Source organism: Mesitornis unicolor, unplaced genomic scaffold, assembly GCF_000695765.1.
Source record: "Mesitornis unicolor isolate BGI_N332 unplaced genomic scaffold, ASM69576v1 scaffold41036, whole genome shotgun sequence".
NCBI classification, from domain to species: Eukaryota; Metazoa; Chordata; class Aves; order Mesitornithiformes; family Mesitornithidae; genus Mesitornis; species Mesitornis unicolor.
The window spans coordinates 2,858-16,691 of NW_010193727.1; the positions used below are offsets into that span (position 1 = coordinate 2,858).

A 13,834-nucleotide genomic window follows, 5' to 3' on the forward strand; every position below is an offset into this window, starting at 1 on the left:
TAGAAAGGCAGCTTTGTCTGTGAGCACCCATGTTCAGGCTTTCCCCTTGTTCTACATATTCCTTCTTTTTCCTGAGTTCTTGGTCCGATAAGTATCCCTGCAGAGGGACAGGAAGCTGGCGTTTGGTTTCAGTTTTCAAAGATTACCTCTTAAAGGTCCAAGTACTTTGTCCCCACCCCACCTAATCCCTGCACTGCAAGGTTTCTCACTAAAACCCATGGCCAAACTCCAGGCCTGCAAAGGGAGCACAAATGGGTTAGTCCTCCAAATGTCTCCTGTAAACTGTTTGAGTTCTGCATTATTCAGAAGGACAGAATGGTGCAGCCAGCTGCACATGCCGCCTGTGGAGCCTCCCCAGATCCCTGCTGGGCAGGTCTCGTGCTGAGCTAACAGTCATCTGCTGTGCTTGGGCCGAGTGCTCAGGTGACTGTCCTGCTGCGCGGGGAGCTGGAGATAGCTCAAGACATTGCCGTGCTGGATTAATGGCTAGGTGGATTTAGCCAGCTGGGCACTGCCCCAGTGTTGCCTGTGCTCTAATTAGACCAGCGGTTCTGTTACCCTCGCATACATCTTTCCCCTTAATTCTTCATTCTCTTGTTTTATAAATATTAATATTTTTATACAGTTCATGGCTTCAAGGTTAGGCAGTGATGTGTGAGCACAGTGTACAAATCAGCAGTCTAGTGGTTTTAAAGCTTTTCTCCTCATGAGCTGAGTCAGATCAGAGTCCTCTTTCAGCATTGCAGTACTGTCCAGTATCTTTTTCTCCACTTGTTTGTTTTCCTTACAGTCTGTGCCTTGCTTTTTTAGATAACTGATGTGCTAACTGCTGTTGCCCTTTACTTGGCCATTCAGGACTTCAACAAAGTTGTGGTAAGCTGACTTGCCAGTGTTGCTGATCCCCTTATCCCAGCAAGTATAAATACCTTATTCCAAAGAAAATACATGCCCGGAGAGGCAGTATCAACCAGTCCTTGTTGCATCCTGATTGTATCTGGATGATTGATAAACATGGGGACTGAATGTAGTAAACGGTGGAGGTATTTTAAGTTTTGTTCTGGCAGCATTACATGAAACCAATTAAGTGTCCATAGCTACCACACTGCGCTTGAATGATGATTTTAGGAGCGTAGATTCTTTAATCCAAAAGGAATATAAAGAGTTTGAGAAATTTGTGAGAATGCAGTAGCCAATGAAATGCAGACAAGTCTAAGGTTGTGGTGCACAGGATGGGATCTGAGATTTTAGAACGTGTACAGAAATCCACCTTCAGTTGTGGCTGTTTGCAGTATGAAGTGTTTAATTGCTGGACGATGGATTTGGCAAGACTTTTGGCAAGACTTGAGCACTTCCTTTTCCCTCCTCTACTCCTGCTACGCTCTTCTGTACATTTTGTAGCTAGAGCCTGGAATCTTTTACCCTGAACCTGGCTTGTGTCTGCACACAGCATGAGTCAATACACAGGCTGGAAATGTGTAATGAACCTTCCAAGGATGCTGAGGTGACACATATCATTCTACTGAGTGAGGTGAAAGTCTGATGCCAAATATTACTTGTTCCTTTCAAATTATAAGTACATGTTTTTCAAAATGAGTGATTTCTCCCATCTGTCTCTCTCATAAGTAGCTCAAAGAACTTTTTGTGCGGTCCCAGAGGGGCGGTAATTCAGGGAGGCTGCATTTTTTACACCGTCTGTGTGATCTCCCATCCAACTATGTACTTGCTCCTTGTCCTCTGACTTTGAGGTTGAAGACATAACTTGTGATAGATCTGCAGACGTGTAAAAATCCTGCATGTGAGTTACTTTGGTCATTGAGAATTTATTGCCAGCGTGTCTCTCCTTCTTTCTCACCATGACAAGTTCAGTAGGGTCATAATTCAGATTTCTCTTTTGTCTCCATACGGAGCATCACAGAACAAGACAGATTAAAGAGAGAGATCTTGGGTCCCTAAAGGAGATTTGGCATAGGGGTATCCATCCTCAAAGTAACAAAGACCACATACTTCTGTGACTTGGTTTCTTAGGGGCTTGGATGTTGAACGGTGAATTTATAAGGTCAATTTTTCATTGGAGAGCCAGACAAGATTTAGGAAGATTGAGAGTATTGAACTCTAATGAGGTGAATTCACTCTCAGCTGTGTCAAGAGTTAGACACAGGTAATTAATGAAGTTCAGATATGTAGAGGTTATCAGCTTTCTCGTAACTTCCATTTCAGTTGTTAAGTATTTGGGAAAAGAAAGGAGTTTTTTGTTCTGTTTGAACATCACCTCACATAAGTGAGTTTTGGCTCACGCCTGGGGCTCATATATACTGTTCCACAGTCACAGAAATTCTGAGTAATAAGAAATAATTACTTTCCTCATCTGACAGTCTTTGGTCATTCTCCTTTGTCCAGTTCAAAAAGCAAAAACTCCTCATAGAACTGGATAAATATGCACCAGATGTGACTGAACTCATCCGGACGCCCATGGAAATGCACTACATCCCCCTCAGGGTAGCACTATTGTAAGTATTTCGTCTTGTAGGCTGCAGTAGGCTACTCTGGTTCCTCGGCTCCCTTTGGGTTTTATTTCTCTGATCTGGGGATTCAGCATTTGTTGAAGTTTGTTGTTGGGTTTTTTCCCCAGAAATTCTGAATTTCCTATTATGCATAAAAATCCCCCCCAGCACTGAATACTGTGAACGTGAAAAGCAGGTGCTTTTCCAAATGTTTGTTGCCAAGAAGTACATTCACTTCCGACCCTCCAGGACAGGGTCTGCAGCATAAGTTCATTGACTGGGTAGCAAGAGTGCTGTGTCTGCACAGATCACATTCTGATTTATTTTGCCATTATGCTAATGTCATCAACTCTGATTTTATGGCTCTCTAATGTCTCGGATGTCTTTTCAGAAAAGTTAGGAGAATTTTTGAGCAGTCAAAAAAACGTTTGCTGAATATCACAGCTTGAATATCTCAGAATTGCTTATAATAATTCAAAGATATTTTCAGGTTGTCATCTTAATAATGTGTCTTGGTGTTCCTCTGTATACTAAGCATCATTTTTAGTTTCAGAAAACTTCATCTAAAATAAATAGTATGCAAACAGGGTACCTAATGTCAAAGAATTATGTTTTATTGGAGCTTTGGCACAAATCAATTATTGTCTGAATTATTCTGTGTCAGGGAGAGTTTTCCATTAGAGAAGTTGTTGTTTTTTCTTACTTTTTTATGAATTTTGTAAAATAAAACCCCAGGGCGAGAAAGGTAAAGCCTGTAAATTGCAGACTGTTTTGTATTTAACACTGTTGAGCATTACCGGAGCACAGTTAGCATTAAGTTGTACCTATCCTGCTGTCTCTGGAAACATAGCAAAACCCAGACTGGGACTCAGGGAAGGAAGAAAAGTCTTTATGTAAAGAGATAATTAGGAAATCTGGTGTGCTCCCCGTGGACACTGTGTCCAAGGCTACAATCCAAGGATCTGGTTTTTGCTCCAGACTAAAGAACCTGTTCAGCTGAATTAATTTGACAATGAGAGGATCTCGTCAAATGTAAACAAACAGAAAGAAATGGCAGATTGCATCTGTTTTCCCTTTGGACGTCTCTTTAATTACATGGTGCCTCCTTTGAATGGCATGACTATAACTCGAGTTTTGCTCTCTTTCAGCTACCTGTTAAACCCCTACACTGTGATGTCTTGTGTGGCAAAGTCCACCTGTGCCATCAACAACACTGTCATTGCATTCTTCATTTTAGCTACAATAAAAGGTAACACAGTGAAGGAAAGTCATTCATTATGTCTTTCTATAAAGATTAGAAAACTAGCAGAAATTAATTTAACTAAATTAATAATTTAATAATTATTTTTGTAATTTTTTTTTAATTGCCATAATAATAAGGTGGAACTCTACCAGTGCGGTTCCTACAAAGATCTCAGTGAAACACATCAGAAACAGGGTCTGGAGCAAGGTCAAAGTTCTGCCTGAAATCACAAGAGATCAAGAGACTTTATTGTCAAGTCAAAACCTGCTTTCATCTCACTACACCTAGAAGTTCAGTCTCTAAAAAGTGACTCCTTTTCCTGAATAGCTTTCTGGTCCTGAAGAAATGTGTGTCTGTGCGTGGGAAGACATCATGCTCTGCTGCTCTCTTTTCTGCATGAATGTGCACTTAATGTGTTGTATACAATTTATTTTCAAAGGGTATATTTGAACTTTTATTCAGAAGCGAGCAGTTGCCTGCAGCTGTTATTTGGCTTTCACTGACAGCAGTAACCTTCATTTCAAGTTGGCTAATTAAACTTGGGGAAGCAAAACCAGTGACCAAACACTCGTACCAGTACAGCTGAATAGATAGTGACAGAATAGCTGTTTCATTCATTTTGTGCATAATGCCAGGTTTCTGTTGCTTTTATGACTCTCCAGTGCTGAAGTCTTTCAGCATATGTTATTTGTACCAGTCACGTAGGTTTTAGGAGCTCTGTGCTCGGTCACAGGAAAGGTCAGTATGGTCTCTTGTCTCCAACAGTGCCCAGACCCAGACATTGCTAAGAAAGACTGCTAGATGGTTTTTGTTAGTGTTTCCAAAAGAAAGTTTTCCTCCAATTATTGACTAATTGAGGCAGGCAGAGTTTTGATTTAAAAGCATTTGCAGAAGCAAACAAGTGGAGTCCATTTAGTTGAGCCAGTTTTTAACTGTTTATTGATACAGCAAAACGAATAGTTCAGCCATAGACAGAACAGTAGTGGCTGTCCCCTGTGGTTTTTTTCCCTGACTCAAGAGTTTGGCAGCCTCTAGGTTTTAAAGTAGGCGAAGGGAGGATATCAGATGATGACTCTGATTCCTTGGTACCAGTTCTTCAGAGCTGTGCAGAATTGAACACTTGACAACATAGAGGATAGGGAGGTTCCTGTCTAGAGGAGTGTAATTGAAGAATGGAGCAGGCTCATCAGCAGGTAACCTTGTATTGTCCCTTCTAAAAGGTGGAAGCAGAGAGAAGCTTACTGAGTGGCCAGTATCAGTACAATTAGTCCAGTGCACTGAGTCAGGATTCCTGCTTTCTGAGCTGTCTTTTTACAGATGACTTCCATCGAGTGACATAAGACTGAAAGCCATAACCAGCCCACTGCACTGGGTGCTTGTCTTTTTATTGTTTAACCTGAGACTTTTTGGGCTTGATTTCTGGTGTTGGTAATTGGGCAATGTGAGTACTCAGCACTTAGCTCAACCTGAAACACCTCTAATAAAGCTTCCTCAATAAAGGCACACTTTGCATAGAAAGGCACACCTTTCTATGCCTCATTTTGGTATCTGTAAAGCAGGGCTAATGCCACTTCATTCCTTCAGCTGTAGACTTTCGCTTGCTCTCTTTCACAAAGCTTTGCTCAGGGCCCTGACACGTTCTGGTGGTGAGATTGTCCAGCATGCCCAGTATAACAGCTGTGTCACGCAGATAGGACTTCAGTGAAGGCACTCCCCTGCACAAAGAGCAGCCAGCATGGTCTATATACATTCTGAATTACACAGGTCCCTTTCTGTATGTGAGTGATGCGATAGGAACCAGTCACTGGTTCATTCCTGTGGGGGAATCCCCTTGGTATGAGTCATTCTCTGATCAAAATGTAGTTAAGAAAAGAGCATTTTCCAGGACACATTCTGCTAAAAATGCCTTCAAGTGGTATTCTGATATTTGTAAAGCCCCTGTGTTATGCATTTCTTCCCATTTGGGCTTCCTGTCTGTTTACATTAAGTGTTCTTTACAAAGGAACTTTTTTTTTTTTGCTTCTTTCCAGGTAGTGCCTTCCTCAGTGCTGTGTTCCTGGCCTTAGCGACATACCAGTCACTCTACCCTCTCACATTGTTTGCTCCAGCACTCCTTTACCTTCTGCAGGTAGGTGACTTCTAACTGTTGGTGCCTGTCATCTTCTTGCAGCTGTGCAGGGACAGGCCGTGGCTATTGCGAGGGGAGTCAGGCAAGTCCTGACTTCCAGAAGAAGTGACACTCCTCAAGCCATGGGAAGTTTGAAGCCTTAATGGAAATGCCTGCGCACAGAGAGAAGGGAGCAGAAAGTCATCTACAGAACTGGCTGGTGTTTAGCTTGCCCAAAATAAGTGCTATTCTTTGTATCATGTGAACAGCAATGAGGATTTTAGACATGGAGAGGAGGAATGAGGAGCTGTATGTTTGAATAACTCACATTCAGAAGTGCTGATTTGGAGTTTAATGGCAAAAGGTATGTGCCTGTGAAAGTGGCTGAGTGCCCTTGTCCATTCTCCTTCCTCAATAACACGGAACTGCAGCAGGGCTGACCTGGATCATTCATGGGCAGTCAGACACTGCTCCAGACCAAACTAGCCCAGCAGTAGGCTGGTGGGCACGTCTGCAGGCAAGGGTAGGGTTTAAAGCTGAGTCTTTGCTAGAGAGTACACTTCTCACCAGTTTGCCTGCATGCTTCCTGCTGGTCTCTTTCTTTGCTCTTGTGCTGATACTGTAAACAGTGACTTAACCAGCAAGTGGCATTAAAGACACTATGACTGAGAAAACAGAGCGTGCTTTACATGGAGCCCACATCAGTTAGAGCTGACTCGCTGTACATCTCCCAGTGAAAACCTGAGTAACAAATGGAAAAGCTGTATCACCAACTTTAAGCTGCAGAACTCTGAGCAATAAGGTGCTCCTTCCAAAGGTGTTTACCTCTGAGTGGATATTTGTCTTTACAAATGCAGTCAGGGGACCTCTTGGAGTGAGAGACCCATATGTCATGTTCTGGTAGGTTGACCTACCAGGACACATGGCAGAGGCAGGACTGCAGCAGTTGTCTTGGTCTAGGGAGGCAGTCTTTTAGAGGGGCTCCTCTGTGCTTAGGAACCCACTCAGAGCACGAGTGCTTGTCTGTGTAACCACAAGGTGGTGGGTAATGGAGCAGGGTTCTCAGTCACCCAGTTGATGTGGGTTCATGCTGTAGAAGACAGTATTGCAGACATCTAAGATACAAGTGTAGCTGTGAGGAGGTGTGTATAAATCTTACACTGAGTGCCTGAGACTTGACTTGCTGCAGGCAGAAGTGACCGGCTTAGCTACTTTCAAATTCTGGACATGTGTGCAATGTGTATGGCTTAATTGGCCAGTGAAGATCATCAAGCAAGTTGTCCTTGAGGGCTGCTCCTTCCAGTGCCATAATGCCAGCATTTCATGGTTTCAGCAATTTAAAATTATGTTCTGAACACTCGGTGTTTCTTGTGGCTTTCCACCTGATAAGGGATATTTGCCTGCTTGTATTTCATTTTCAGCGTCAGTTCATACCAATAAAACTGAAAAGTAAAAGCTTCTGGCTCTACACCATGCAGTATGCAGCCCTGTACCTGTGCAGCCTGGTTGTCATCATCTGCCTCTCCTTCTTCCTTCTCAACTCATGGGATTTCATCCCATCTGTTTACGGGTTTATGTAAGTATAATGATTCTTACTTTTTTTTCTGTCTAGCCCCCCCATGTTGTTTCTTGCACATCACACACAGGTGCCCCACTCCTGTTCTAAGGAGTGTGTGGTCTGTGATTTTACTGGCAACGTAAAAAATAAAGAGTGTGTGGAGGAGAGCAGGCATTAGCCGACTTCTGTTAATTAAGTAACAGTAGAAATTAGAGAAGACAGGAGATGTTTTCCACTAGTTGACTGGAAATTGATTTGATTGTTGAGCTGCTATGGTTGTGAAATTTCCGTCTTTGGAGAAGTGTCTGTTTGGAAACAGTTTAAATCCTGCTGGGGCATAGAGAAGGATTAGTCCTTTTTTTCTCCAAGTTTTCACCCTTTTGGTTTCTCTTTCACAGATTTAAAATATAGGTCCTCCATTCAGTAGCACACAATGTAGCAGAAGCAGGGCAGTGAAAAAAGCAACCATTGAAAAATGTTACATTGATTTTTCTTTTCAAATTTCAGCCTTTCCGTTCCAGATCTGACACCCAACATTGGCCTTTTCTGGTACTTCTTTGCAGAGATGTTTGAACACTTTAGTCTCTTCTTCGTATGTGTGTTTCAAATTAATGTGTTCTTCTACACCATTCCCTTGGCGATAAAGCTAAAGTAAGTATGTTTCTCTGCTAGTTTTTTTCACTCTGTTCTCCAGTGGAAGCATCAGATGTCTGGATCTACAAGCCTGAATAAGATAGGTTTTTTTAACAGGGCCTATCCTCCTCATTTCCAAAGTTACAGTCTTTATTCCTCTTAAATAAAGTGAGCTGGGCTCTGCTATGCAATAGTTGTCGTGTTACAGGCATCAATAAGAGGGACGAAATTTAGGCTATAGAGATGCCTGCTCCCTGCCAGCATAAGCCAGCATAATGAGAAAGCAAGAACTCTCAGCTGGAACTTCAGGTTCTTTAGTGTCAGAAAAAAAGTGAAAACTTTGGGGACATTCGTAGCAGACTGCGCTGACATCATTGCCCTTCTTTCTGATAGAAACTCCCATTAGCATGCCTGGATTCTCAGTGAGCTTGTCTTTCTGACTTGGAATGGTTACAGACATACCAGAGGGATAACTATGGGCTTCTCCAAAGAACCTTGAGAAGAGTGGTGCTGGTTCCTTTTCAGTGAATGGGACAGAGTCGGGGAAGAGCAGCCCAGATGGCCAACTGTATAAATGCATGTTGAGCTGAGGCACCACGTTTCTGTGTGAAGGCAGTGAACAGAAGTGCATCCCCTTACACTGTTGCTCTGCAGAGCAGCTCAGTCTGCCCCACACAGCACTCAGAGACTTGTTTGGAGAGAACAGGGCTATGAGAACCTCTTTGAGCCTACTCTACAGCACATCTGTATCTTTGCTGATGTTTATTTCCAGCGTCCACAGACTCTACTGCATCCTCTTATCCTCTGTGTCTTATCCCTTCTAGGGAATACCCTGTGTTCTTCATGTTTGTCCAGATCGCAATAATTTCTATCTTCAAGTCCTATCCCACTGTGGGAGACATTGCCCTGTACATGGCCTTCCTTCCAGTCTGGAGCCACCTTTACAGATGTAAGTTCATTGTGTTTGTTTGTTCCTTATCTGGAATGGGAAAAGGCCTGTCCAATAATTGTCACCACTAAACCAAACCAGACCTGTGTCCACAGGCTCTTGTGGCCTCCTTGGGGTGTCTGGAAGAAGGCTTGATTTATCTGGTGATAGTGTCTCTGATGTGTCTTTAGGAGTAGGGTTGAAATTGGTCAAGGAGGGAATTTTCACTTGTACTTTATCTTCCCCCTCTCTCCAAGTTGTTCTGAAGATTAACTTCTTTGTAAGAACCTTTTATAGTCCTGCACAAGATCCTCAGTCCTTCACTCCCATTTAGGGCTGTGTAATTTGAACACTGCTCTTGCAATTGGTGAGTCTCCCAGCCTTAAAATCCTGTACCTTGCAGTGGTTCTTTGGTTTTTGTCTGCTTGTTCGCTTAGAGTGAAAGTAACTGAATTACTCCAAGCAATTGTCCAGTTTTTCTTAAATGCTTCATAAAGAACCCCTCTAGCTCTTTAAATCATCAAAGAGCTTCCTGATGATTTTCACACAGTCTCTAGAACCTACTACACTGGGGAGACTTGCAAGTGCTGTGTTTTTCCTGGTGTTTCTTGCTCGAACCAGCTGCTTTGACCAACCCTGCCAGGTTGGGCCTTTTACTGCAGTCTTCTCTAACCCAGGCTGTGTGTGTTTATGGACAGCAATCCTGCCTGATGTCGGGAGACACAGTCAGGAGTCAAGAGACTTGGATACCAGCTGTTCTAATAGTTTCAGACTGAGAAATCTAAGGCCAAAGCAGCTGTGATAAAACAGGGCAGGGAGCCCCAGGCTTGCCCTGAGCATGTCATAGCCATAGCATGACACACTGATTCAGCATATTTCAGCTGCCTGTTCCAAGCACACAGGCAAGAGGACTGTGAACAGGGAGAGAGACAGTCACATGCTCCCACCCCGCAGTGAGTTAACAGACTTACTGAACAAGAATACAGATAGGTGTGAGCAGGTTTGGATGTGACTGTTCTTAACATGTCAGCTGGTTCCCTTTGGCTGCAGAACAATCAGGAGTCTTTCAGTTGCCTTCAGGGACATTGGCTGAGCTATAGCCAAGCACAGCAACACAGGTGCCGAGAAGAATTATAATATGGTGCTTTTATTTCCTTACCACCTCCTGAGACAGTATCTCTGAACCCGCAGGTTCATTTTTTTCCTTGATTGTCAGCTTGACAACGCTAGGGAATGGCGTGCTCTGCTCTCTGAACCGTGATGCTGGTGGAAAGGCCCTTCTCAAAACTGCTAGTTACTATAGTGTAGGCACCAAAGTCCTGCGAGGAAGAGTGTTTGGAAGCAGGAGATGGATGGAAAGAGCTACAAATGAAGATTTCACACTCAAGCAAAGGCAGAAGTATTTATTGTAAAGGGAAATGTAGTGGATTTCTTATAAAACCTAGTCAGGAAATTATTAAAGCAAACTGTGAAAAATTACTGGAGAGAAGTATGTGTTGGCAAGTGCTTCTCCTGCACTGCACGTTCCCTAAATACCATTGCTGGTTGCGTGAGTGTGGCTGCTCGGTAATGCATCATTTTAACAGCTTGGTTTTCTTTTGCAGTCCTCAGGAACATCTTCATCCTGTCATGTGTGCTCATTGTCTGCTCCTTCCTGTTCCCTGTCCTGTGGCATCTATGGATTTATGCAGGAAGTGCCAACTCCAACTTTTATTATGCCATCACGCTGACTTTCAACATAGGGCAGGTTAGTAGAGTGAGGTAAACGAGGCTGCACTCTGAGCAGGTCGCTGGACTGGGCGTCCTGTCAGCACCAGCGAATTCTGCAGGATGTGTCTGGCTCTGCACCCTGTGTAGCCCTACATAGCAGCTCCCTGCCTCTCCTTGCTCCAGCTGAAATCTGCCTGGTCCTCACCTTCTGGCAGGAAAGACTTCTTGTAATATTTGAGCTATAGCTTAACAATCCAAATAGGCCGTACTGCAGGTTACATGGTATGTTGCTTGATAGCAGAGGAAAAGCATCTCGGTATGGCAGGACTGAGAGCAGACGTGAAGGGAGAAGGTGGAAGAGAGGGAAATGGTAAAGAGGGGAAATGGAAAAAACCATGGGGCAGCAGCAGTGGGGCCAGACAACAGGCAAAGGAGAACTGCCCATCCACGGGGACATGTCACTGATGTTTCTGAGCACTATACCTCACTGAAACATAAACACAGGGCTATGGGCACACGCAGGGTCCCAGTCATGCCAGGGATTGCTCTCCCTGCTTCTCTCAAGGCCATTCGAGATGCATGGCTTTCACTCTCCTTAGGGAAAACAGCTTAGCACCCCTGGAGGGTGGGATTCAGTGTGCAAAGTTACCGCAACCTTTTCTAATTCCTTCCTCTTTGTGCTATTGCTTATGTCCCTAAGCCCTGTGACAGTTTCACATACGGGTTCATTTCGTGTTAAAGCTGCCTTTATTTTGAATGTGCCTCAGCCATTTATGTTCATCTGCTTCTCCTAAAACTAGAGGAGCAGTTTTGCCAGGGGCTGAAAATCGCCTGCTTGTACATCCCCCACTCCCTGGATAAATGGGGACTAACATCCATTCTGTAAAAGCAAAGAGAGGCTTGGTGCAGTGAGACAGAGTATAGAGATACTGCCAAGAAGTGCTTATAGGAAATGGGGAGTGGTTCATTAGCTCTCTAAATACATGGCTTGCTATGGAATGACAGGAACAGTAAACTTTAATTACAAATGGCAACTGTTGATATTCTAAGAGGATTTTATTTCCTACCTGAGGAAGTCATAGCAGATTCTGCAAGGTCTTGTGGTCTGTGTGAATGCAGACAGAGCAAAAAATCTGCTTTCTGATTTCCTTGTGAGAGAGAACTGTCCCTCATCCCCACTAACCTCAGCACTTTCTTTTCCCATTAAGATATTTACAGAGAGCTTTAGTTAAAAGTAAAATCAACCATATTGATACAGCATGTCACTACTCAGCCATGGTGTCCAACAAAACAGGTTGACAGAATAAGCATGGCTGTTTTCACCCTGCCTGGGCATCTCTGCCCTTTGCTGTCTGCTCTCCTTTGCACTTTCTCCTCTGACCCCAGCAGCCTGCAGCCCTGGTTCTCCTTCCCTCAGTCTCCACTCGGTCCTCCACGTCCTCCTGTCAAGCCTCCTCCGCAGGAGCTGTGTTTAACAGTAACCCAAGCAGGCTCTGGCTTACAGCCTGACTTCCCTTCCTCCCTCTGTCCCCTTAGTGCTGCAGCACACTTCAGGTGAGGCTCTCTCTGGAGCAAATTCCCCAGGGAAATAGATGAGCACATCGTGCCAGAGCAATGCATTAAGTGGCGTCTGGACATTAGGACAGTAACTTCTAGCTTGGTCTAGCACTGAAAGGTTACGTGCATCACTGCAGTTACATGATGCTGGTTCTAGGTGGGAGGAGTTCAGGATTCCTGGGGAAGGGTCGCACTACAAGAGGCTAAATGACAAATGGCACCTCTGGGCCAGCCAGTCACTGCCTGCACTTGCAGCAGCCCTGCCGGCCCCTGCAGAGGCCACTGCCCCGAGGTGGATCAGGGGGGGATCTGGGGTATAGCCAGCACTGTTGACCATTAAAGGGAGACAGTGTGCAAACATACCCGGGGTTGGCTGCCCCACAGTGAGGGCATGGGGGCAGGAAGGCGATGCAGAAGTGATGGGGGTGGAAGAAGTGCTTTTGTCTGCCATTGCTCCTGGTTATTGTACTGTGAAGCTGCGGCCCTGACATTTCAGCTCTTCTCTTCACTCCTTAGCCTGGTAAGTGTTGTTTTGCTAAACTCCTAAAGCTGCTATTTCCTGACCTGGGGAGCTGTGGTATTCCTGCTCCTGCCTGCAAGCTGCTTACCCTTTCTGAGTAGAAATGGCAGTTGAAAAGCAATCACAATTGAAAAGTGCTCAATAGCAATCAGCAGCAGGAGACTTTCAACATTTGGGTTAAACTGCATGACAGTGCTTGCATGGAAGGAATCGTGTGGGTGGGACCAAGATGGGCTGTAAAGCTGGGGCGCAGATGGAGATGCCATTGCCATGCATTTTAGCCAGTTTATGGAGCTGCTGTCTCCTTAGCAGAGGTGTCAGTGAGGACACACAAATAGATGAGTTTAAGTCTCTCTTGGCCTAATACTGCAAGGCAGCGGACAAGGAGTGTTCACAGGATCGCAGTGTCTCCTCTCAGAGCATGATGAACCCCCTCGGGGTCTGTCACAAACACATCCCGTTTTATTCCTCGTTCTGAACCATCACTGATGTGTCTGAACATCTCCCTCCTGCAGATCCTGCTCGTCTCGGATTATTTCTATGCCTTCCTGCGGCGGGAGTACTACCTCACTCACGGACTGCATTTGACGAGACAAGATGGGACAGAGGCCATGCTTGTTTTGAAATAAGGATTGTGCCCACCACTCCCTGGGACGTGGACTACTCTTAAGGAATGTGCAAAGCTTGGGGTATGTGGGGTGGGTGGGGAAGGTTCCCTGAACGAGGTCTGACTTTATGAATGACACCTACTGAATGAATGGGCTGAGGTTCTTCTGGGAGTACCGTCCTGAGCTGCACGCTCAGCGCAGAGACCGTAAGAGCTGCAAGTAGGAGCTGCAGTGCCTCCGTTGAAGCATCTCCCCTGTTCCCTCAGCTGTGCTTTTCACTGCACCCTCAGCCATCAACTCTGTGCAGTCCAGCAGGAACTGGAGAAAGTGTCTGAGCTAAAACCAAGGCTGAATCTCTGTCCGAGAAAGAGCTCGGACCATAAACCATCACTGCTTCTTGGAGATGTTTGAAGTTCCCCCTTCACTGCTTTGACCAGTAATGCTTCTGCTTGACCCAAGGCAATCTCTG

At 44.7% G+C, this 13,834-nt stretch overlaps 1 protein-coding gene across 1 annotated transcript in view; it reads left to right on the forward strand.

Annotated features, from left to right (window-relative positions):
• The window catches only part of PIGU (phosphatidylinositol glycan anchor biosynthesis, class U), a gene marked incomplete at its 5' end in the record, with an annotated part of 14,863 nt that extends 1,477 nt beyond the window's left edge, over nt 1–13,386 (forward strand). Inside the window, 9 exons of the mRNA XM_010187556.1 lie at nt 811–873; nt 2,398–2,507; nt 3,650–3,750; nt 5,775–5,872; nt 7,273–7,427; nt 7,917–8,060; nt 8,867–8,991; nt 10,575–10,717; nt 13,273–13,386. Of these exons, the coding sequence (XP_010185858.1) occupies nt 811–873; nt 2,398–2,507; nt 3,650–3,750; nt 5,775–5,872; nt 7,273–7,427; nt 7,917–8,060; nt 8,867–8,991; nt 10,575–10,717; nt 13,273–13,386 (1,053 nt within the window). The remainder of the gene's footprint in view (nt 1–810; nt 874–2,397; nt 2,508–3,649; nt 3,751–5,774; nt 5,873–7,272; nt 7,428–7,916; nt 8,061–8,866; nt 8,992–10,574; nt 10,718–13,272) is intronic.
• Between the last annotated feature and the right edge of the window lie 448 nt (nt 13,387–13,834).